General features: G+C 41.1%; 1 protein-coding gene and 1 long non-coding RNA gene across 4 annotated transcripts; one reads left to right on the forward strand and one right to left on the reverse strand.

Moving 5' to 3' along the window:
- Positions 1–25,814, reverse strand: LOC124064891. 2 transcript variants are annotated; one of them, XR_006844332.1, is made up of 5 exons: positions 25,649–25,808; positions 22,605–22,764; positions 21,544–21,636; positions 12,952–13,182; positions 1–631 (listed from the first exon to the last, which is right to left on the reverse strand). It is a non-coding gene; the product is annotated as an uncharacterized LOC124064891 (long non-coding RNA). The 2 variants fall into 2 exon arrangements; XR_006844331.1 differs by lacking the exon at positions 1–631 and having other exon boundaries at positions 9,234–13,182; positions 25,649–25,814.
- On the forward strand, positions 16,653–19,714 carry sp8b (sp8 transcription factor b). Of its 2 annotated transcripts, none has more exons than XM_046399740.1 (2): positions 16,653–17,076; positions 17,271–19,714. In XM_046399740.1, the coding sequence occupies exon 2, from the start codon at positions 17,304–17,306 to the stop codon at positions 18,606–18,608; it is 1,305 nt and encodes a 434-aa protein (XP_046255696.1). In that variant the 5' UTR covers positions 16,653–17,076; positions 17,271–17,303; the 3' UTR covers positions 18,609–19,714. The 2 variants fall into 2 exon arrangements, with proteins under 2 accessions (XP_046255696.1, XP_046255695.1); XM_046399739.1 differs by having other exon boundaries at positions 16,653–16,802.
- Positions 25,815–25,819: the final 5 nt, after the last annotated feature.

Consider the following 25,819-nt stretch of genomic DNA (forward strand, 5'->3'; position numbering starts at 1 on the left):
TTGCAAACTGCTAAATTATATGCATATGTAGCATGTAGACCATTTAAACCACGTAATATTAATCACAAATCTCTGTGCCAAGAGGAAACTGTCTGTGATTGTGATGGTAATAATACGTTCTACTTGCCTCGCTATCAGATAAATGTAAATTTGTGTCCTCACCGTTCCTTTCACATCCAACATTCTCTATCCAGATCTTTTTCTTCCTATCTGCCCCAGTATTGGCTATATCTCTTCAACTCTGCATTTTTATCTGATGCACTGGATGACAGGTAATCTAGCTGAAAGTTCCAACAATTGCACACACACAAAAAAAAGCCCTGGCTGATGAAATCTGAGCAGTTATCACACTAACCATTACCTGTCAAACCAACGGCTTCAATCTAAGGGTGCATCAATTTTCTGAAGAGGAAATCAAGGGCGAGGAAGAAAAGCAGTCCAGATAAACAGTGACAAAGGCCTCTTTTCTGCTGCTTTTATTTATGATGGGATGTTGTTGTGCGGGGACCAGGGCAAGGGCTTTATCAGACCAGCTGATACATCTTTGATAGCCAGGGAGTCTTCACCCTTGATGAAGTGTTGCACTTGCCAAAGAAGATTTCGAACTCAAATGACTTTCCCCTCGAAAAACCTGTGGGGATAGGGGAGTCCCTTAACAGCCACACACGGCTGAATGAAGTGACAGACTGAACAAACAAAGACACAAGTGTGTGTGTGTGTGTGTGTATGTGCAGTCTTGTCCGTGGATGACTTGTAAAGCTTGTTTTTTTTTTCTTGGTTTGCGTGTGAGAACGTGTGAATTCTACGGAAAATAACTAACATTCATACAACATGTAGTTGCACGGATCCCCGTTGCACTCTGTCTTATATAGAGGCACAAGCTGCTGTTTAAAAACACTCTTTATGGGAACCATTTCTCCTTTGCATTATAGCTTTGTGAATGGAAATATATCAATACTGTTTTATTAAACAGTAGTTAAGCTGTCGTTCTGTTAAATAAAACTGATATATTCCTGATATGGTGCTCTGACAATTTAGGGCTGATGATACTACACAAAAAAAGCTGCTGGTTAGATGTTCTCAAAAATGAAAATTCATGGGAAATCATTGGTTGAAGGTGCAAATAACTAAATCAAATCACCAAAAAAAAAAAAAAAAAAAAATACAAAGCAGAAAGAATTAAGGGATCCATAAAAGGAAAATAAAGGCTGAACTTTCTCAGGATGTTGTCTCCTGTATGTTCTCCCACCCTGAATACTAAGTTCTACCCAACTATATAACTTGAATGGAAATAACTAACCCCGATGTAGTTGAAAGAGTTATCGTTTTAGCTTACTTGATTACTTATTAAAATGTTCAGTGTCTTTAGACCCTGATCTCCAAAACATGTCTGTAAGTGACACATTTTTCCTGTCAAAATAATAAGTGCTTAAGTTCTTCCTTTGATCTGCATATTGTGCACAAAGGAGATGCAGACTCCACCTCTCGGTTTCTGTTTAGTTTGATGTGTTAAATCCACAGGTTCCAAACATCCTGTTATGTGTGTATCCATACACAACCGGAGCTATATTCTCACAGTATATTAATCTTCAGCGAATTGTGTATCGCACTGTGGAAATAAATAATATGACAGATTAAATGCTCCATATAAACGACAGTGTCTTTTCTCGGAAGATAAACAAAATTAACACCAGGAAATAATAACAAGTGACAACTTCAGTGTTTAATTTCTCCAGAGAAATGTGAATCTACGTATCATAAACCATTGAGGCTGCTTTTGCTTTAGCACCAGTGTTATGTCTTTATGGAGGGATGTTAAGGAAGGAGGTGGGACTCTAAGCCAACTGTCCTGATGCTATGATAGCTGTGTGTGTGTGTGTGTGTGTGTGTGTGTGTGCACGCACACTGGACATACAAGCTAAGGGCTCCCATGCTGACAGTTAACTGAGACAGAGAAGAACAATAATTAGATTCATCTACTGGTATTGACAGGCTCGACAAGACTTCAGTCTGATCAATACACACACTCTCCATATTGTTCCAAATACCAATAACTGTGAATATCCATCTTAACTACATTAGTTACAATCAAATAATTAAATGTGCCCCTGTGATCCAAACTGTTGAATTGTACATAAACTCATACAGAGATTCAAATCTGGAAAATGTTCCTTGCTTATGGTGCCATGATAAATAAGACTACCGGTAACTAAAATGTTCCAAAAAGATTTTCAGCTGAATACATTTTCAAAAGCCTATTTGAATTTACAGCATAAAGAAAACAATCAAAAACAAAAACAATTCTGATGCGATTCAGGTACAACAATTAATTACTTTCACAGTGAGAAAGCCTGATTGTGTCCAGTTGTTGAAGAGATTTGGACCTGGTGTGTGTGTGTGTGTGTGTGTGTGTTTTAACAAGAAAAAAATGAATGAATGAATTTTTAAAACACTAAAATCACCCTTTAAAGATATAAACAGGACAGTTGATTCAGAAGCTCATATTTTCCTTCTGCATCAGCCACTTTCACAGAAGGAAGAAAGACAATAAATTCTCCATCTTAATCATGTGTTTGCTCTGTCTTATCTGCATGTGCATGCCATAGTGCTCTTGCATGAATGACTTTGGCCCACCACATCCCGCCCACCAAAAGCTTTTTCCCTGTGAATATCCCACCCTCGAACGGAGAATCCATTATTGACAAAGCCAAACACTCTTCTACTCCCTGCCATTGACGTTTGACCCCCCTTTCAGTATTTTTTTTCTCTATTCAGAATTACTGATAGCTTTTTGTTTGCCATAACTGCTCCACTAATACGTCCACAGATGCAGTCCTGCATTGACTGACTGACTACCTGGCAGCAAATGCAGATAGCCTCGCAGTGTGCGGCACATAATGGTCACCGTCTTTTAGCATTTAACAATTCTGTACGTATCAGCTCGGTGGTGACAGCAGGTGTCAGGGACATCAATACATATTTTGTGCAAGTCGAGGCAGAATTTCAGCTAATTGTGGTACACCAAAATGAGGGACATGTGATAATTGAGACCAATTAACCAAAGATTAGATTGTCCTTACAAGCCATGCTGGACATGTTACTATTTATTCCCAGTGACTATCAGTATCTTAACTAATTGACTGAGATGTGCATGACTGCATGAAACCTTCTGTTGAGAGGATCTTTCACTTTCCTGCATACTGATTGAATCACTCTTATTTCCAACTGTCAAACAAGAAGCCACTTGAAAACTGATAATACTTGACAAAAGAAGTGTACCGCACAACATGTGACACGAGATTTGGTCATAAACAATTACGTTCTTATTTGCAAAGAAAGTAAGGTTGAAAGATAAGCGAGGAGAAGAAAAAACAGATTAGTAAGAACAGAAGTAAGACATTAAACAAGTTAGTGGTTCAAGAGAGAAGATGAGTGAATGTGGTCACTGCTAACAAACTTGGAGCTTGACGGTTCGCAAGTTGTGACAGGAAATTATTCACACTGGGTGCCGGCTGAGAACAGGAGACGCGCTCATATTTGATGAATGATTCACGTGTATTTTAATTTTGTCTGTCCTCTGACCTCCAGGGCAGGCTAATGTCTTCTGGGTCACCCCCTGCACATTCGCAAGCAGACTCCGTTCTCCTTGGTTCTCTCACCGAAACACACAGACACACACACACACACACACAAATACACACTGGGAGAGAGGGCTACAGGAGTCACAGTTAATGGGATTACCCCAGCAGTCCTGAGCCATCCCTAACCTCACCTCCAGGTCCCACTGTGGCAATCAGAGGCATCAGCATCCTTAACGCATCATGGAGAGTGCTTGTGATACCACGCTGTGGGGACCTCTGCTCTCTAACCTCTTAACACGGCAGCACTCTAACTGAAGTGACCTCTGCTGCTTTATAGAGCTACCCCCAGAGGAGACCTAAACGCAGCGTCCACCAGGTCACAGTATAAGACACCATTAACCCGAAACCTCCAGGCTAGACTCGGTGCGTTTAAAAATCTCTCCTTCGGCAATCACGGTAGCATCAACACCTCGCAGGTTGACCCTGTCACACAGCAGTCCAGATACTTGATCTTTAATGTGAGGGTCACATCTCTAATGGATCTGTACTCGTGCGTCTGTAATATGTGTAGCTGACAATAAAAAGACATGCTAATTTTTTATGCTGCTTTGATACTGAAAACACAGGAACGGGTACACATTCCTTCCTATCCACACTCCCAACACGATTACTTAGAAATGAAGCGGAAAATGGAAGCGATTTATTAACGAGACATTAGAGGCACTTTTAATAACCTTCCCATCCTGCTCAGCAGGGAGCTGCGGATTACACCACACAGGTTTCGGTGACACCAGAAAGGAAGTCCCCTGCCGGGTGTGTGAAGAGCGCAGAGGGACACAATACCCAGCCTGGGGTTCTCACATCCCGCTCTGGGCCCTCACCCCAGGGGGAAGGACAATGGGTTAAAAAGGCATGAATGTCCTGCCTATCCAGGATATAATGTAGGTGGCTGCCACTGGGTCTGAATGGCCTGACAGAGCAGCGGAGGGAGAGGCACAAAGAGCCCATAATAAAAGAGATTCCTCGGGTCAGTAAAGCATTGCATTCACTTTGGCCTCCACAGCTCACAGCCTCTCCTCTCACATACACCTTCAGTCTAAACCGCAACAACTATAGAAGACATTTAAAACAGCAAATATATCTGTGGAGTGTAACTGTTGTTCTGTTGTCAAGAAATAAAAAAAAATATATCGACACTAATAGGCTTTTTAAGTCATTATTAATCACTTTTTTAAATGGAGGAAAGAGACATTTGTTCAGAAAAAGCAAATAATATTAATGTTGTAGCTGTTACTTTTTTTGTTAAGCAGCATGATAAGCAGCAGTAGAGGACATTGTACTGGTGCAAATTGTTCATCATATATTTAAGAGGAAATGTAAGATGTTCACTGGAACTTGTTTGAGTGCACTTAAGAAAAAGGGATCTAGTTTAAAAGAAAAAACGTGTCACTCCCACTAAAAGAAGAGGAAGGATTAGAGAATTCCACAGTATCAGGTGACATATGTTCGTGCAGAAGTGTGAGAAATCACCAGCTTGATTGTGTCCGCTTAAACGCTCATAATTTGTCTGAGATAAGCACTGGCGACACGCTCAGGTTGACTTAAAATACTTCTTCAAGCACGCCGATAGTCAGAAAGTGTATAGATTCATCTTTCCAGGATGCAGGTGGGAAAAAAAGAGAAGAAAGAAGAGGAAAAGAGGAAAAAAACAAGCACTCATCCAATATATGCAAGTGTCTCCATTGACTGAATGGAGTTAACAATCACTAAAATGCATAACCATTGTCCAATTCACTGACTGAGACAATCAGATAATGCAAGGAGACAGGGGATGTTGCCCACACAGACACATGCCTTTACTGCACCCTTAATCTAATTAAAGTAAATAAACTTATAACTGATCTCCTCTGTGACAAAACACTGCTGAGGAAGCTAATTTGTTTCCTTGTTGTGGCTCCAGAAACAGATAATACTGTTTTATTACACAAAGGTCACCAGGGAAATTAACTTCTGGGCCAGCAAATAAAAGAAAGGCCCAGCACTCAGAATAACAAGTACATACTGATTACATTCAATCATGAGAGTCCCAGTTGGATAGGACGCTGACCTTTCTGCTGTCTTGTCAGGAAATAAGATATGTAAACGCAGGATGGGCCACATACAGAGGAGCATCTCCATGTTGTATTGTTGAAACAATCTAGCGAGGCAGTCACTACAAGGCAGATTGTGCAAGTTATCCGTTTGAGAGAAGTTTAATTTTAACAGTTGAATAGAGATTCATTGCTTTCTTCAGACTCGAAGAGCACTAAATTGGATTAAGAACACGCCACTGAATTCACAATGAATGAACAAAAAAGTTTCAGTTTCTTTGTCTCCTATTTACAGCTAAAGTCTCAGGGCATTACTCACCCTCCATTAATTAAGACAATTCCAGTTTTTTCTACTTATATGTGATGATTTAACCTAAAGGGGAAAATTAGCAATAATTTGATGATTATCAAAATTCATTTCTGGGATTATTTATTCTCCAATAAACACCAAGCTGGATGTTTCTTTTATTGTACACTTTCATTTCATTTCTTGCCTCTCCTGCTGGTGCAGTTAGTCACTGTCTCCCTCTTTCTTCATGATTGATGTTTACAGGTCATAGCAATACTCTTAACTCATTAGTTAGAAAGGGAAAGATGGGAGCACTTGCTGGAGTGAGATATTGCAGGGAAACCGAGGGAGCTACTTCAGTGGGGAGACACAGAAACTTAGCATCAGTGTGATAATAGCCCCTGAACTATTGCATGTTTCAATCAATGGAGACAGAAGTAAATAAAAACCAGAGGGGAAGATTCACCGGCATCGATCCCACCTCAACACAGACCTTGCTGACAATCTATGGTCTGGGCCAGTAATGCTCCCAGTCATCCACAAAATCAATGAAACTCATCCTTTCAATAGCATCCAATTATTAGCACAAAGTAAAGGCAGCCTTCCACGATAAATCAGAAAACTTTATTGAAAAACAACACAGACAAGATTAATGCTAATTGGAATGTGAATAATGTGCAATACTAAAAACAATACTATTATAAAATAAAAAAAAAAAAAAAGTCTCCTAGATGTTCAGCTAGAACGATTTCGACTTGGGTTGCATTTCATTGCATGAAAACAGTAACAAGTTTGGTGCACCTGACTGATCGGGATCCAAATGGGTTTGAGTCTTAGTTACCAGAGATTTAATACAATACTCATTTTAGACCCATTAGTTTGTAAGCATCAGAACAGCCCATGAGAAACAGCCCAGCACACACACAGAAGAGACCTGTGCCTACAGTTTTAGAACATGCATGGGTGGATAATTAAGGGACCTTCAACTAAAAAGTATTCATAATGCAGGATGGTTCCTGACAGTGTGATATGTACTTCATTACTGGATCACTAATGTTGTTTTATTCTCATGTAAGTGGTTCTCTAGTGTTGCAGATGGTCAAGATAGAGTGCATTTTGACTGCTTCGTATTGGTGGATACTTTAATGTATAATAATGCATCATATTTTATAAACTGACAATATGGTTTGTATATAAATCCTCAATTTCAAAAGTAAAACTAGTAACTAAAGCTGTTAATTGTAAATAAATGCATTGCAGTTAAGTACAATATTCTGAAATGTGGTGGAGTACTAAAGTATAAAAAAGCATAAAGTTAAAGCCATCAAGCTAACTACAAGTGACTCAAAATTATACTTAGGTACAACACAAAATGTGCTTAATTATTTTCCACCAGTCCCTAAATTATCAGAAATATATTTAATCACTTACTTATGGTGGCATCTAATCACAAATACAGTAAATCAAACCTAACTACAAAGGTAAACCCAGGTTTTGAGATTTCTGCTCAATACAAAGGAGGTGACCTGAATTTGTGGATATTTAAATAAAAATTAATTTTCCTTTTGCCCAGGTTACTGTGGAAAACACCCTGTAGACAGTTTTAATGCAGTGAGCGTGAATAATGAAATACTATTCACCCCCGAAAATAAATAAAACACACAAATATAACTCAATTTCCACACATGGGAAGACACTGCTGCTAATGGAAAAAATTGCGTTTTGTGAAAACTGTGAGTCAAGTACAAGTGATCAAATAATCTACATGTTTTCTTTGTCATTTCATTAACTGTTCTGAAGCTCACAAATTAAATATATTATTTTGTAATTCTGTTAAGTTGATTTTTTATGCTCGACATCACAAGCAGCAATATGTGAACGTCACAGGACACTCGAGGGTTTTCTTGCACTTGCTCAGTGTGGTTTACATTAGGTGAGGGGATATTCAGCGTTCCCCTCTGCTGGCCCCCCGAGTAATAACCATTAATTTCCCATCATAGTTTGTGTTAATTAAAAAAAAGCTACAGGTTTAATTGCCGTTAAATGTAATGATGTTAGATCTCATGTTCATGTGTTCAGCTCCACCCATCAGCAGCTCGTTACTCAGACTTGCTGCATTTAATCAGATGGAGAAGGAAGACTTGTCTCTAATTATCTGCTCCGTTTCATCATTTAATCTTAGGAAAACAGCTCCTCGCATGTGCTGCAGCCTCAACTTATAATATGTCTTCACTCTGAGTGTTGATGACAAAACACTGAAATAAAGTGCTCTGACAATGTAATTATTTGTTTAGCCTGTGTGTGAATTCAGAAACACTGTTTATTTCTCGAATGTATTTTATAATCCAGGTGAGTTCAAAATGGAGTGGAAAAAGTGGGATTAAGTTATCTTAGCATACATTAAAAATAACTAACTTTTTTTGGAAATGGGGGTCACAAAGTCAACCACATTTGGGGCCCAAACAGGACATTACTTCAGTTTCACTGCTCACTATGATACACTTGATCCACAAAATGATCGACTGTTGCACTCGACCCGACCTGACGCCCTTCGACTGCTGGATCGGGCTGTAATCGGGCTGATATCATGTAGTATGAACGTGACATTCCTGTAACAGTTTTGGTAAATGAGCCATAACTTTTTTGGTGTCTTTGATGTGGACCCAGACTCATAAAGTATTACAGGTATTAAAAAACAATTGCCTGCCATTCTCCCAAAATGGCCTCCCAGTGCAGTGTTCTTCATTTTAATTTAGTCAGTGCAGCATCGGAGCGCAAAACCAGCTGCTGTGCAGTCATACACTGAGCGGAACAGTTTGTGAAGGAAGTGTGGGAGGATCATGGGTACTGCTGTACTAATTTATGAGCCTTCGCTAAATGTCATAAATCTGCTCCGTTTAACAGCTCATCAACTCCACTGCTGTTAGAGAACAGTATCTGATAACTCCTCATCCAAAAATACTTTTCGGTGATGTCACCAGTCATAACTGAAAGCTGTCAGAGAGCTGTCAGTCAGATGTTTCTTATTTGCTAAGACGGGTGATCTTACTTGCTTGAAAAGTCATATATGAAGGGATAAATGATAGACAAAAGAGTCAAATAGCACACACAAAGCAGGGGTAAAATGCATGTGTACGTGCATTTCTTGCACTCACGACTAGACACAACAGTACTGCAGCGTGTGAGAAGAGATCATCAACGGACGTCTTGATTTCCGAGCTTCCTCAACAATCTCACATCACGAGCGTGGGCTTCTTTTACTGCATTGTTGCTGGTAAAGCACACTTGCTTGCAGTATGGAGGGCAAGAAAATCTGATTAAACAATTAGTGTCAATTAGCCCCGACCAAATCATTCTACAAACAATTGGTCTCTAGTGCCCGGCTTAATTACAGGCGACTTTCAGCTCCTTATCATGAGCCCTGTCGCCCATGATTCATGTCCGACTCACGCCTGTCCCTCAAGCACCATCAATTATCCACCAGTAAACAAATCCACCAGGAAAAAAAAAAAAAAAACAGCTCCAGGTCCCAGGCCTGATTAGCATACCTCTATGTATGCTTGTCAGCTGCGGTGCAACTACAAGTGATCAAATCAGGGCCGTGATGAAATGAACAGTATGCTAATAAAAGGATAAGAAGAGATGATGATAAGGATTTAAAATAACAAAAAACAAAAAAAAAACTACTACTACTTTGAGCTAAAATTACAACATTTTTGGAAAAAAACTCACTCTGCAGGATTTCACCTTCAGCTCTGCTGTGTTTGTATTATGCCCACATAGCGTTTCAGTGTCCGGGGGAGATCTTTACACTGCTGTGTGGTTTACAGTGATAACAGGGGAGATTTTGAAGTTTGATCATGCAAACACAAAGGCGTACAGGCACAACCACGTCTCAGAACGTGAGGTCGGCGCTCACACAAAGATTCGCACATACACAGCAAACATACACAATGCACAAAACATGTGAAGGGGAGCGACAGCAGGCGCGATGACATGTTAAATTACCCTGGTGATGTATAGCTTAATGAACCCCTTGTGTTGATCACGCTCCACATTAATCAACAGCCATGAACAGATTCCCTTATTTTCTCAATGCTGCCTTGATAAACTGCAATTTCATTTAACCTTGGACAGCAACTTTAATAGCTTCCACAGGACAACTGTCAATACTTCCCTGGGTATACAGTGATTAAATTGCAAGGCGAGAACTGTGTTCAAGCTTCCTCCCCGTGCTCATCCTCTCACCCCCCCCTTACTTCAAATCACAATTTGTACTTTCACACTTGCACAGCCTGCACTTAAAAACCAAAGTCACAACAGACATTTCTGGACTCAGACGTGCAATCAGCAGAATAATCTGTCGCCGGTGTGCTGTGCTTTTCTTCTGACTTCATTTTTACAAGACAGATGCAAAACAGACGCCTGCCTGTGTGTTGTTTACGCTACAAAAAAATCATCATATCCCTTCAATTTAATAATAGCCTATAATCTCAATTTCACTTCAAATGAAAATGTGCCCAGAACTTTCAAACAATGCATAAAATGTATTTGAGATAATTATTTTTCAAAAGGTGAGATAAGCAGTCTCCAGAGCTAATATTTCCCTCACACTTATTTCCCACTTGTGAATTTGGCTGTTGTCCATGCGCACAGTGGACAGGCTAAAACAAGATGGTGACAGGCAGTGACCTGAGCACTGTCATAATGATTTTCTGTGATATCCTCCACCCTTGTCAATTTAGCATAAATTATCAGCCATGAAAGACGTGCTGGCTGATTAAAACCAATTGTCTGGGTAGGGAAGGACAAGGCAACCTCTTTATTATATGATAAACTAAGTTAATGGAAGAAGACAATCTCCCCTCTGGGAAATCGGACTGACTCTTAATTAAAGCATTGTGTTTTCTCTGCTGGATATCAGGGCCTTTCTAACATTCATACATGCACTTAAATGAAACTTTTAAGGATGACGTGGTAGATGAACCGAAACAACACATCAGGATTGGTGAAAAAAAAAAAACATAGTTCTTCCTCTGTGAATATCTGACAAGAGAGGGAAATAAGGAAGCAAAAGGATCACATATTTGTGCAGCTTGCAAATGTAATCAACGCCAATCAGATGACGCTCACTCTCAACAAATAATGCAACTGTGTGTTTTCACAGATTTGTTTATCAAAAACACATGCCTGACACTTGGTAATTACACTTGATCTCAGAACACATTATCACCTCTGGAGAACATGTTTCATTATCACATCACACACAGCTGAAGAGATTCCAAGTTGTGCGTGTCACATGTTAAGCAGAAGAAAATCGTCGTCGCGACGCTTCATCCTTGCCCAGGGAAATAATACAAGTTTGCCCTACTGTAGTGCTCCTCCGATGACATAACAGAAAAGCAAACATTTCTCTGTCCTGCGCCTCTCGTTGGCTTCCTCCACCCACACTTGAGAGGTGACAGGCGTGCACCCGGACTTCCATTATTATCCAACACAGCAAGAATGCCTCCAGGAGGATAATTACTGAAACTTGAAGAGCCAGGGCTAATCCTAAGTACTTCACTTTGTATGACTGCCTCGCCCGCCTGTCTCTTAGACTGCCGCTCACTCTGACAAAGTGCAATGTTGGACTCGCTGAAAGTCAATAAGAAGACCTCATGGCCCACGGATGTAGCAGTCAAGGCAAATGGCATCAAAATACACTGTTATCTCTGTTACGTATACACAGCCTGCGTTTGAAACACTGCAATCTATCACCTCAGCCAGGCAAACAAGTGGCCTGGGAAATGGAGATCATAACATCCAGCAAGACTATCCAACAACTGCCTGGATGAATTATACGCCTAAACTATATTTTCTTAATAGTTAGACAGACTTGGGAGCAGGACGGCAGCACTGGCAGCCACCATAAAACCTGAGCTACAGAGTTCTGGAGTGTCATTGCTGCTGCTCTTTGACTGACAGCTGCTGAGACGGACCATTATCACCCTGTCTTGACATATTTGCGTGACAAGACCCATCACATGACACCCACTGCAATTCTGAGGATGTACGTTATTTAACATACAATTATCTTAATATAGGGAGACAAATTATGCCCGTCCAAATTACCATTTACATGGTTTCCATGTAAACCAACAACATGGCAACTATGAACAAAGAAGCCAGTGCCAGGGTTGTTAAATATAATAAGCAATGTTAAAATTAAAGCTTTAAAACAGCCTGAGGAGCCTGGCAAGCTCATTTTATGATTTTATTTTATGTGAATGTAATAAATACATAAATGTTGACCTATGGGAGGCGATGATCAGCGTCTTGTTTAGACTTTTGCTCCTGACAGGCGCAACTTGAAAAGCAGATGAGAGTTTTTTTGGCGGCTCTCTCCATTCATCCCAGGAGGAACCAGAGGCTCCCGTCCTGCCAGACAAAGCCAGGAACAGCTGGCTGATCGATACCCGACAAAGGCTCAGAGGTTAGAGCAGTCAAAAGATTGTTAACTAGCCATTTTATTTGCCAGACATTTATATCATTGTTTATGGTTCAGTGCACCCCTTCAGTGCAGGCCATGCTGCACACCTGTGCTTGGAACACTTTCAAGGCCTTTTTACCCACTTTTCATGACCTTATGGGCAAAGGAAAAATGACACACCAGCTCCGAGTTGGGTAAAATACTAGCTAGATAGACAGATAGATAGAGTGGTTTGTGTTTGTTTACTGTTGTTTCTGTTATGTTTATCATTAACAATCATGTCACCACGTTTTGCATTATTGACAGCTGCTCATTTGAAAGATAAATAATGAAAATATCTGACTGGGTAACTATATGAAGGTTTCAGAAAAACCATTAATGTGTGTACATTTTATGCTGAGTGCAACGCGCAGGTGTGAGCGTGCGCTGATGGCGACGGGGGGTGGGATTGGCCTGAATTTGCACATTCCTGCATATGCATGTGTATCTATGTTTGTGTGAATATGAGTGTCGGCGTACCGTGCAGCCCAGCCGGTAACACATGGCTTTGCTGCCACCACTCTGGCTCGTGTTGCGAGCGTCCCTGCAGGCTGGCAGAGAGGGGAGACCCTCTCTGTGGCTCACCCAGGCGAAGAGGGGCTTCCTGCACATCTTTTGTCACACCATTTGGGCCCTTGTGTCTGTGGCTGCCCCACTCCGGACCCACTTGGCAGCTCGCACTGCAGACGGACATCTGCTCTTTCCAACCTCCTGGTGAACAGTGAAAACAACAAGCAACAGACCCTGCTCTCTTACTCTCTCCCTGCATACTTTACTGCATAAGGTTACACGGTGTCTGCTAGGGCAGTAGCAATATTTTGATGCAGCAAAGTCACATCTTTCTAATATAAAAACAGTGTGCTAAAATTAATTAAAGGTCGTCTGTTTCTTCATTTTATAAGTTGGGATGGTGAGTTTAAATGATGCACTTTATATATCTCTGTTTTAAAAATAGGGTAACTGCAGGGGGGGCGGACGAGTAATTATGAATATATGCACCCTGAGCAACAGGGTCTAATTGCTGGTGAAAGCCACAAGTGATTACCTTCGTTATTCTTCCAGAAGAATCTTTGATAGGAGGGCCTTCGGATTATGCGCTGCTTCGTAAATCTCCACATTAAAGTATATTTCCGCACCTCTGCCTTGACTCCTTTCTCCCTGAGTCTCTAAGAGCAGTGATTCTGGAGCACGCAATATTGAACACACTTTGTTCGTGCTCAGCGGCCCAGAATAACTCGGTCATTATGGTGGCGAAAGGGACAGGTTTTGAGTTTGATTTCATGATGGTAATATAGCCCATGTGTGTAGGAGAGAAGAAAGCCTTCAATGGGGACATCTGTTCAATGCGGCTTACAGTTACAGCCGTGCGTTAAGAACAACCTGTGCACACCATATGAACTGGGACCGACCCTCTAAAATGCTGAACGCAACAGGCAACAAAAGCCTTTTTTTTTCTTTTTTTTTTTTTTTTTGGAGAGGTAGAATAAATTAGGCAGTCAGATTTCGAAGTACATGTGGGATTAAATATCTCTTGCACTCTCTGTAGCTTCGGCAGCAAGACGTTTCCTGTCGAGGAGTTATCACACTGACCTCTGACATCGGTCTTGCTGCTATGATCACTCGGTAATTTGTCACCAGAGGCCAACATGTCCCCTGTAGCTGTAGCCCACACCTTGCTCTCCAAACCCTCATTGCGCACAATATTATGAATGACCATCCCCTCCAGGAGGAAAAAAGACAGGGGAGAACCAGATTGATCACAGACGTTTAATTCTTTAAAGCTGAAATATATAAGCTTGTATTATAATGTAGGTCGAAGAAATAAATGTGTATCTTTACATGCCTGTTAGAAGTTTGGGGTGCATGTAGAGGAAACAGGGGTCGGCGGATATTTTCCAAGTTATTCTTAATTGAATTGCCTGTGTAACATTTATCTGGCACGGTGCACAGTCACACCGGCAGCAGGAGATGCTGTGTTTTACTCTGCTGAGAGCAAACGTCGAGGGTCAATCAATGCACCGCGGAGCGGAGGAGGCACGGTATGTAGGTTTTATTCTCCTCATTACTTTGTCACATTTTATTCACCTTTAAACGCGGTTACATAATGTTCGCAGCTTGCTATCATTTTTCGACACTTCGTTTGATTGGCGAGTTTGACGGAAATAAAATAATGAATGAGCAGAAAAGAGATCGATACAAGTTCTTTCTTATTCTGATATCCAGCGTCAATAAGCCAATTGGATGTGTGTGTGTGTGTGTGTACGTGTGTGTGTGTGTGCGTGTTTTTTCTCGCTTATCTAAAATCTGTCCTTGCTTTCATAGAAACCTATGGCTTATCGTGATTTTTTTTTTTTTATTTCCCCTAAAATAATGAAACCGACACGTTGCGCGTTAGGAACAAGAGTACACACACTTAAAGGACAACTAAAAATAAAAATGCATGTATTGAATTACCCATTTAATTAAGGTAATAACATTCTTTAAATCGCCTATAGATATTGGTGAATGTACAATGCTGCTGCATATATATATCATTATTATTATTTTTAACTGTCCTACATTAAAAATAATTTTGCCTGTTTTTGTTTTTCGCTTCTTCCTTTTTTTTTTCTTTACGCCCAAAGGTAAAGCAGTGTAAATTAATCCAAAAAGCTGTTGTCCAATCCTAGAAACACTAGAATTAATCAGATAGTCCATCTATCACGCTGTGTAATAAAGGAAGCGACATGGGTTAGGCAGATGATGTGATGAATAATCCCTGGTTGTTTTAATTAACTTTTCCCTGTCCTGTAATGACCAAGCTGGTCAACAGACCCGGTCAATAAGCATGTTAATATCAAACAAATAAAAGTGCGGATGATTAAAAACCTCCTGCGTTATTAAATTTGAAATTCAAATGAAATTTATGCTTCCAGTGCACACTGCATGCTAATAGCGCCCACAGAGTCCCAGGGTTCAACACCCGTTTTGCCTTCAAGTTCTTATTATGTAACAAGAGCTTCCTTTATAGATTTAACAAAATGTCAGTGGGCAAAGTGATGAACCTATTCAATATAACCATGCTGTAATTTTATTTTCAGCCTGACGCACGGCGCAGTCACTTACTTTAACAAATAAACAGTCTCAGTCAACCTGCGGCTCGAACAGACTCTATACTGCCAATGACCCATCTTGAGAAATATTGTCATTTTCGAAATTTTCTAATTTTGAACGTGCTCCAAAGTCAACTACGTCGACCTCTCATCATCTTCTTCATCGTCTGTTGTTTTAAGAGCATGATAAAACGAATAATCCCGCACCGGAATGCACCATCTACCAGGTTTAATCAAAACCCTTGAAGATAATTGAACACAATTACAGTAATGTGAAAGTTTGAGGCGGTGTAATATAGGTTCGCGATCAGAACAATGCAGCCTTTGTATCCTGTGTAATAGTTTGTGGATATTAACTCTTAAGAAGTTAAAACATGGAAAATCACGCGGGGGAGAGGGGTGGTGGTGGTTTAGGCCAGAGGAAGAATAAGTTTATAATATAAGCCTGTAAAGATGTGAAAAACAAACAAACAAAAAAAAAACATGGAGCGGGCTGTTAAAAAAATAACACACCTTTTTTTTCTTTTAAGGCTGCAATGAAATCTGTAAATACACACACACACACACACACACACGTATAGAGTGAAGTGAGGTTGACCCACTTTCTACTCATGTTTATACTTGGAGGAAAGAGTTTGACTTTTCAAACCGAAGTATAAAAACAAGCATAAAAGTGATATGACAACAGAAAAAGCAAGTTGAAAGTGAGTTTGCTTTTGTTATTTTTTGTTTTGTTTTTAATACCACGCTGGATGTTTCGCTTCTTGGTGGTGCTGTGGTCATAGTTTACCGACCTTTTTCTTCTACCTATCACCAGCTACATCACTGATCCTCATCCTGCTTTCTTCACATTTATGGAACGTGATGTTCTGTAAAATTTCAATAAGTGGCCCCCTAATTCCTCCTTCCTAATTCACTCTCATTTAACTTTACCTTCCTTCCGCTGTCTTTTATTATGGAGGGGGCGGCGGAGGGTGGAGGAGGGTGGAGAGCTGTCTGAGGCGCTCTATTGATGACCTCACGGTAGTATGTGGCAGTGCGGCGAGACGGAGCCGCTGATTGGTCGCCCGTGTCACAGCGGCACTTCAAAGCCGGAGAGGAGCCTACAATTGTGGAAGAATGGGCGGAACACATCATTGTATTGCACACCTCTAAAAAAACAGTGCTCCGATTCATAAATATAAAAAGATCCTCTGAGGAGGGCAGTGTTTTTGTGTGATGGCAACTTCACTTCTAGGGGTGAGTCGAAAGGACTTTCTTACTGGTTTAATTAGTTCTTGTCATTGTCCGGCGGAGGGGGATTAAACTTACAGCAGTCTGCAAAGTAGCACCAAAGGCAGTTCGTCGGTTATATTTTCAGCACGCGGGTCGTATGAGAAAGCTGAGGCTGCGTAGACGGAATAAGAGTTTGTCCTGGTGATCACAACATTAATGTTTTCCTCGGTGTCCTGTTTGGCATGCACTTGTAAGCGCTGTGTGTCGCATTTCACTTGTCTACTTTCTGTTCGTCCAGGTAGGAGGTGATAGCAGTCAACTGTAATGATTTGCAGTCTTTTAAAATAATATATATATATGTAAGCAGTCAACCGCTTAGACTTCTAACTTCTCTTTCTGGTTGCGACTGAAATACTGCACAGAAATATCTGCAATGAACCTGTTAAACTTGTTGGGCTGACCAGTCACTTACAGCTTTTCTTGTCCTTCCAGGAGGAGCCGAGGTTAGGATCGACTCCTTTAGCCATGTTAGCTGCGACATGCAACAAAATAGGGAGTCCGAGCCCTTCGCCGTCAACAATTTCGGATAATTCCTCGTCTTTTGGAAAAGGCTTCCATCCGTGGAAAAGAGCCGCTGCGAGCAGCTGCAGTCTCGGATCCGGCCTGTCCGGTTTCGGTGTGTCTCGTAATGGATCCGGCATCTCGGACTCTTTCGGCACCAACAGCTCCACCGGATCCAGTGCTTTTTCCCTCACGTCTGGTACCTCATCTAGTTCACACTTTGGAAACGACTATTCGGTTTTCCAAGCCTCGGTTTCGAGCAGCTCTCAAGAGTCCAGCCACCAGCCCGTTTTCATCTCGAAGGTGCACACCTCAGTGGACAGTTTGCAGGGCATCTATCCGAGGATGAGCGTTGCGCATCCCTACGAGTCCTGGTTCAAGTCGTCCCATCCCGGAATTCCCACAGGAGAGGTTGGAACCACCGGAGCCTCTGCGTGGTGGGATGTGGGAGCGGGATGGATTGATGTTCAAAACCCTAATGGAGCAGCACTACAAACGTCCTTACATTCCGGTGGACTCCAGACCTCCTTGCACTCTCCTCTGGGCGGATATAATTCTGATTACTCGAGTTTAAGTCACTCTGCTTTCAGTACAAGTCCCTCTCCACACCTGTTGACAACCGGCCAGCACCTGATGGACGGTTTCAAGCCGGTGTTATCCTCTTATCCGGACACGAGCCCCTCTCCATTAGCCGGAGCAGGGGGCACTATGCTCTCCGGGGGTCCACCTGCGTCTTTAGCGGGGTCTCCGAGGTCATCTGCCCGGCGCTACTCGGGCAGAGCCACCTGCGACTGTCCAAACTGCCAAGAGGCGGAGAGACTGGGACCGGCGGGCGCTAGCCTCCGGAGAAAAGGTCTCCACAGCTGTCACATCCCCGGCTGTGGGAAGGTTTACGGGAAAACGTCGCACCTTAAGGCGCATTTGAGGTGGCACACCGGCGAGAGGCCGTTTGTGTGCAACTGGCTCTTTTGCGGCAAGAGGTTCACGCGCTCCGACGAGCTCCAGCGACATTTACGCACACACACCGGGGAGAAAAGGTTCGCCTGCCCCGTGTGCAACAAGAGATTTATGCGTAGCGATCACCTGAGTAAACATGTAAAAACTCACAGCGCCGGAGGATCCGCCGGCTCTGGCTCCGGGGGCAGCGGAGGGAAGAGGGGGAGCGATACCGACAGCGAGCACAGCGCCCCGGGAAGTCCTCCGTGCCATTCCCCCGACCTGTTGCACCCACCTGAGGCAAGCCAGGGAGTAGGCATGAACGGCCTCTAAAGCTCCCCTCAGTGAAGTCAAGAAACTGTTAAAACAACAGAGTGTTGTGATGTAACTGTCCCCGAGGACATGAAAGTGGACATACTTTGGTGTATGCATAATGCTTCATCATGAGTGTCGCCATTTGATGAGAAATAGGTCTATACGTTCCTTTGACTTTTTCCAGGTGTTTAAGACTACTAATTGCATAATTTCATAGCTGTGCCATCAGAAGTTTCTCATTAATACATCTGCGGTGTGAACGTGTAATCAAGTGATTGTGGGAACACCGGGACAGGGCGGAAACGTTTTGCAGTCTTGTCCCGGATTCCCCCTTGATGTTTTATTTCCCAGGGTTTTGAAACGCAAACGATAGAAGACACTGATGTGAAAAAAAAAATATTTCAGGCCTGCAAATATGTGCTACTGCTGTCATACATATTGTTCAAAACCAAACTGTGGCACTTTATTATCGAGCAGGAGATGTTGTTTTCATTTTTGTCCCTCGGTGTGGACAGACTGCTCGGTGGGAACAAATAGCTGTGGAGTACGCTGAGCTGTGGGATGGGAGAGTTTTCGGTGTGTCTGTCTGGTCCCATGAGCCGTGTGATAATGGAGGAGCAGTTGTATGTTCATATCACATATTGCGATTCACTCCACAGCCTACAGTGTGTGCGCCAAGTCTGTAAGTAGGCCAGCTGGAGGTTACTTACATTTCACTTCGCTGCAAAATGTGTTGTACATAATAAGAAATGTAGGTTAGAATAATTACAGCCCAATGTAAAGGTGAGTAATGTATTTGCCCAGGAGACGATTTTGTATAGGTATTTCTAGTTGTATATGGACTCTAGTAAATATTTGAAAATATACGGAAAATGTACTTTGATTTTTCTTTGACATGATATGAAATGTATTGTGGGGAGTTATATTTAACCACGAGTTTTCTTGTATTTAGGGGTCTATCATTAGGCGCACTTTGAATTTATTTGTAAGGTTTTGAAATCATTTACTGTTTACCCACTCATTTAATTTAAGTAAGCATGTTGTAAAGTGATTTTAATTTTACAATGATATTTTTTTTTGTCCCCTCCGAGAATGGCTTTTTATGTAAGCCACTCAATAAAGTCAGTATGAATTCAGAAGCAGTTGATCGATCAGTTTGTTTGATTGTCGAGTCGATAAAAGCTGTTTTTGAACGACAGATCTGAACGTCTGGGATTATTAGATGACCTCAAATTTACTAGCCTATTTTACGTAATTAAAAAAACAAAAAGATCATGAACGTGATATGATACAGGAAGTCCATTGCGTTTCATGACCTCCGTGTACAGATGGTGGTTTTTACACGCGTCTTTCAGGCCAAGCTGGGAAAAGGGCCTGCAGCAAAGAGCCAGGGCCTCCCTCAGAAATGTATTTAAATGTGAATAATAAAAAATATGAATAAAATGGCGTATTTGCTTTGGAAAAAAAAGAGATAAGGTAATTGTTGTAGGAATTTAAATTCAGGTTAAACCTCATTATTCCCGATTTCTGTCCGTTTTTTCCTGTCGAGCCTCAAAATGAAACTTCAAACTTCTCTGCGGCCGAAGTCAACACGAGCCAAACACGTTTAATTACACGAACCCACCACTTTATCATCATTTCATAACCGTAACATAATCACGTTAATTGATGCATTCCCAAACGCAGGTATTGCAATTTTTGTGTTTTTATTTATATTTCCCCCCCAAAACCGGAAATGTCGATAAGAAGGTTTTTTTTCTTTTTCTTTGCAATTTCTTCAACAGCGGACCATCTTCCAAAACACACGCATTTGTTATTGAGTCCAAAGGCTGTTGTTAAAGAGTAAATGTGCATTAGGGCTATTTACAGATAAATGCTTATACATTACGGACATTTCAGTCTGTTAATATCTGAATACTGTTTTACAAGAAAATATCACTCTGTAACGAGAACATTTGTTCCCCATAAGCCTTCATTGGACTTGATCTCAAGTTGGAATAAATGCCTCTCACTGTAATTCAAAATTATCAGTATGAGCTTCCAAACACAGCAACTTGTATTCATTTATTTCTTATTAAATCATTTATCTTTATTCGGCATTTGTTTAATCTTCTGTAATAATGTATATTTGGACTTAAATCCCTGTGTAAAACCACACAATTTGGCCGTTTTCTTCCCATTTACACGAGCAGCTTGGATTTTGTATTTCCTACGTCACAACTGACTAATGAGATAATAACAATTCTTTTCCTATTTAATTTTTTAATTCAAGTTTTGTTTTTTTTACGCATCAAATTTACGCACCTAACATCACATGACAGCGTGCGCACCGACGTTCAGTTCACCCTCTAAACTGTATTAGAAAAATGATGAGCGTGGGGGAAAAAAAAACCAATCAGCCCTTCTAATTATTTTACATTTCTGTAATTGTTTTACATTTTACATTGTTGCATCTGTTTGTTGGACTTACCGTGAAGAGTAAACTTAAGCCAGCATCTTTCCAACTTCTGTTACACTGCTTTTTTTGGGCACGGTTTTGTAGCGCCATCTAGCGCTTCTACCAACCAACAGCCGTTTAAAGCCCAACTGATCAAGTCTCATCCTGAGAAATTCATGGTTTGAGGTTTTGTTGTTTCAAGGTAAGAAACAACATTAAGAGTTATTTAAACAAGCTCTCTTTCAGTCTTCCTGCTTTTAAGCAGGTTTATACAACACTAAAAGTTCAACAACTGCAGACATGAACACTTGGGACAATCCACAACATCTTTTTCCACAGTATGAGACATGTGCATTGATAAAGATAACATAAGGTGATCACAAAATGCCAATTCCTCCCCTGACCGTTGCTGAATCACAAACATTTCAAAGCGTAGCTCATTAGAACTAAATGTACTCGGTGTTTTCAAAACAAACAGAAAGTGCAGTTGAAGTACATAACAGTTGTGTGACTTACCCTCCTGCTCTCCAACGCGGACGATGTCTCATTTTGTTGCAGTACTGGAGGACATCTTGTCAGAGCCCACATGCTTTCCGCTTGTTAGAACTCCTGAAAAAGACCCGTAATGACATAGTGAACATTTAGTTGATTGTTTCCTTTCTATCTCGACTCTTTTCATACTTTTATCTGCACTTGTGCACCAAAATATCCAAGTGCAGACACATGGTTGCAGATAGCAGCTGGTTCCACCTACTGTCATGGTGCAAAGAAATACTGGAGGGGGCCAATAGTCAACGTTAAAACATGGACCAAGCCAAGTTCAGGTTAAAAAAAAAGTAAATTGTGGTGCAGATGGGCTTTGAATTAAATTTTTAAATTTTGAATGAAATTTCGCCTTTGCTGGGTCACTGAAGCACTCCAGCATTTGGGACTGGGTTACAGAGATATTTGAGGCCTGTAGCCATAGAAGGTAATATTCACAAAACAGTAAGTAATTCCAGCCAGATCTGAAGCTAAAGGGTATCGATGGCTGTTTGGTGCCACCTGTACTTCAAGGTTTTATTTTGTCTTTCTCAATGTTTTTTGTGTTGCTGCATTCGTTCCAATAAATTAGAGGCAAGATTAAAAGGCTGTTCACCATTCAAGGTACCTAATATACAATACATGTAGTCAAGTTTTCTCCATCTCATGAGGTTTGACACTTCAGAGTAATTTCATTTTTGGGATTTAATTTTGAGGGAAAGCATTTTCAGACTCAAGGCAAGCACGGACCAGGAACTGTAGCAGCAATACTGTGCAGTTCCAAAAATGGAAAATGCGTTTCCTTTATTACTATAAACTGCTATTAAAATGCTAATAGAGACATATCTTTTACTGACATATTTTTTACTCAACGTAGCCTTGAACATTTGAGAGAAGACGTCATAGCTTTCAACTGCCTCACCACACGAGTAAAATGTAAAAAAGTAAAAAAAAGATCATTAAACATGAACAGAGTCATTCTGACCTAACGTCTCAGAGCGCACGGCTCGGTGTTGTCATGTCATTAACACCCTCGCAGACTGTTGTAGCATCACCTGGTTCTCAAAGGAATGTCCTGCCGCTGCCCTCATTTGGATGAAATTGGCCTCAGACAGGAAGGGAACACATGCCAGGATGAGGAGGGTGAGCTGCCAAAAGCGGATGGAGGCCACAGTAACAGCTACGGTCACAGCGTGTTTGCAGCCAGCTCTGATCCTAGAAAACACACACGAGAAATAATATTGTCCTAAGCCGGATAATAGGAACCAGGATGTATCATTGATTTTGAGGTTGCAGTCGGCTTAATAAAACTGAGTTACACAAAGCTGAATCGCAGTCTTGACTGAGCCTTCATGGGAATGCCAGCCGCGGCTCATATGATGAGATATATTGGGTTTTCTAGCTCTACCAGCAAATCATAGTGTTGCGGTAGCACCTCTCACCGATGATGCATCTGTGGCCAATTTTGTGGTTAAAACCACCAACCGAACTGTCATTGTCATCAAACCAACCAATCTCCTGGGAAAGGCAATTTGACGAGGTTAAGATGTTAGTCAAAATAATTAACAGTAATTGCTGCGACACTGACAGAGGTGCCCTTATACAATGCTTTCAGCAATTTAGATTCAGTCACGTCACAGGTGGTGTTTCACCTGTCTGATTACCAAAACGACCACCACCAAACTGAGCCTCAGATAGAAGCTCCGCCGCTTTTCCTCACCACATTTTCATGACTTCATCCATGTTGATAAAATAAATAAGCAGGTGAGGCTTGAGCTAGCATCGGTGTTTTTTGTTTTTTTATAACCAAACGTCTAAACATTTCTGTCACTGTGATGGATACTGACCACTGGGCAGCAACAGAAGATCTGTGATATCAAATAAGAGTTGCAGCAATTGGTCGATTACTTGATACCGACAGCAAATTTGTTGGCAACTTTTTTTGCTAACAGTTTAATCTACATCTGTTGTGTTTCTACTTCATTTAGCTCAGAGTTTATGCATGTGGTTTTACACAGCTCTTGCTTTGGTGTAAGCACACAGCTCAATACTTGTTGGACTGGTGCAAATTTAAAACCAGACAGATACAACATGTCGCTCTGGTTTTAGAGAAAAAGAAACACTGTAGTCTGGCCAAATGACCGGTAGAGAAATGGCTCCACCAAGTGGCACTAACATCTAACTTTCAGACGCTTCTAAATTTGACACTTGAAATTCAACTTGTCCTGTCACTTCTTGTTCTCTTGATGTGGTTTGCACCACAAGTCTCAGTTCTCTCATTTAAACCTTCAGCTTTGATGAAATCTCTGAAATTCATTTAGAAATCTGCCTCTGTGCAAACTAAAATTAGCAGGCTTCGTTGACATCTTCTTCTGAATTTGAAACAACAGGATAGACGTGAGTTACAAAGTCATTTCACTTTAGCAAACACACGAAATGAGCTTCAAATCCAGTCTGCTGCAGAGAACAAGACAACTGTCATGAGTGAAGGTACATATGAAGTGTGCTCACACACACAAAAAGGCCTTTTTGCAAAAAAAAAAAATTTTACCAGGGCATAAAAACTACATTGGTCTTGGGGAAGAGGTATTAAATTATACTGTTGTTGCGTACATATTATATAATGATGCGTACTGTCAATATTTTCGGCTCGATAAGAAGGAAACATCCTGTCTCTTCAGCTGAATTAAAGGACAATGACTCATTGTTGCAAAGAGGATAAAATCTTAAAAGTTAATGTTACTCTCAAAGACAGGCCTCCCACTGGATCCGATAGAAAATGCTCACAGCTAACAGAACATCACGCTACACAGTTTATTAAAGAAGTCTGAAGTCATTCATAAGTTGTTTTTCTTGTCGTCAACAAATCCTATGAAAAAAACAACATCACGATGTGTCTTTCAGTACTTACTGACTTCTCTTCTCTTCTTTAAAAACAGACTCAAGTACTGAGTCCTTAAACAACAATCCTTAAACAACATGTACGTGTTGTTTTGGAGAACAATGAAACTATGCAGCACACGGGAATGTGCTGTGTAAGGCCTTGCAAGGAGTCGGTTTTGGCCTTTTCATAAGATTTGTTGAAAATAAAAACACATTAAAAAGAAAAATTCCTCAGATATTATCAGAGCAGCCACAAGGGAGCAGAATTGACTCACATATCAGTTGTGTGTTTCAGACACTTGATACAACATGATCAGACTCACTGTGATGATGTTATATTAACTGTGATCTGGTGTAATGTAGGAGCTATGCAAAGTTTGTCAGTCTAGTTTGGTACTTAAGCAGTAAACACCAGCGTCATGATAAAAGATGTAAAACAGTGGGATGTTTATCTACAAAACCAACCTGATCACATTTCCTCATTCAGTGGGTTTTAAGCTGAATCATATATTCTATAAAACGCCTTCACTTCTGTAGCAGGGACTGTGACTTAGTCACTCAAAAGTAAAGGCCGCTGCCCATATTTGTTACATGAAAATTCATAATCTACTCAGGAGTGCTTAGTTGCATTCCTTTGAGAACAAACTGCCTGTGGGTGCCAGGGCCTGCATCCAAAGACCACAGCAGTTCTGACACAACATTTCAACTTTAGCAAGCATGTTCATCAGCAGAGATAACATCTGCAAAACAAATCAGAAAGCTTCTCCAAAAAGGGCCATTTAGAGTCAGAACTTCCCATAGACTTGAGCGTTGAGCTATAAGCAGTTATATTAGGCAACTTCTACAAAAATTACACGCAGCAGCCTCAGTTAGTGAGCCATTCAGGCGTTCATCACAGTAAACGTGTGTTACCTCTTCAGTGAGATATCAGGACTCCTGCCCCTGATGACATTAAGTTCTGTTAACCTCTCAGCTCACTCTGGGCTTTGATCTTCAGTCACTCAAAACAGCAGTGATAATGACACACAGTAAAATCAATAAAGCCCTGTTACTGAAAGAAGCATCAGATGAGTGACCCCACATAAGCACCTGCTTTTGTTTGAAAGTCCCCACCCCACCCCAGCCACGCTGCTGTGTGGCCTGCAGCAGCTTTATCAGTGTGGTGTATTTAACCAATAATTCATGTCTGAGTTAAATGCTCACTGGGTGAATTAACCTTGTTTCTTGTGCGTCTCCTCGTCGAATTAGTAACCCCCAACTCGTATTTCAAAAGCCTTTGTAGCGTGCTTATCACTTCAGCCACACTCCAGCCGAAACTACAGGTAGGCCTGCCGCTCAGTTTCAGGTGTCCCGTGCGTAAACAGACAGACGCATTGTGGGTAATGTA

The sequence above is a fragment of the Scatophagus argus genome, chromosome 9 (assembly GCF_020382885.2).
Source record: "Scatophagus argus isolate fScaArg1 chromosome 9, fScaArg1.pri, whole genome shotgun sequence".
Taxonomy (NCBI): domain Eukaryota; kingdom Metazoa; phylum Chordata; class Actinopteri; family Scatophagidae; genus Scatophagus; species Scatophagus argus.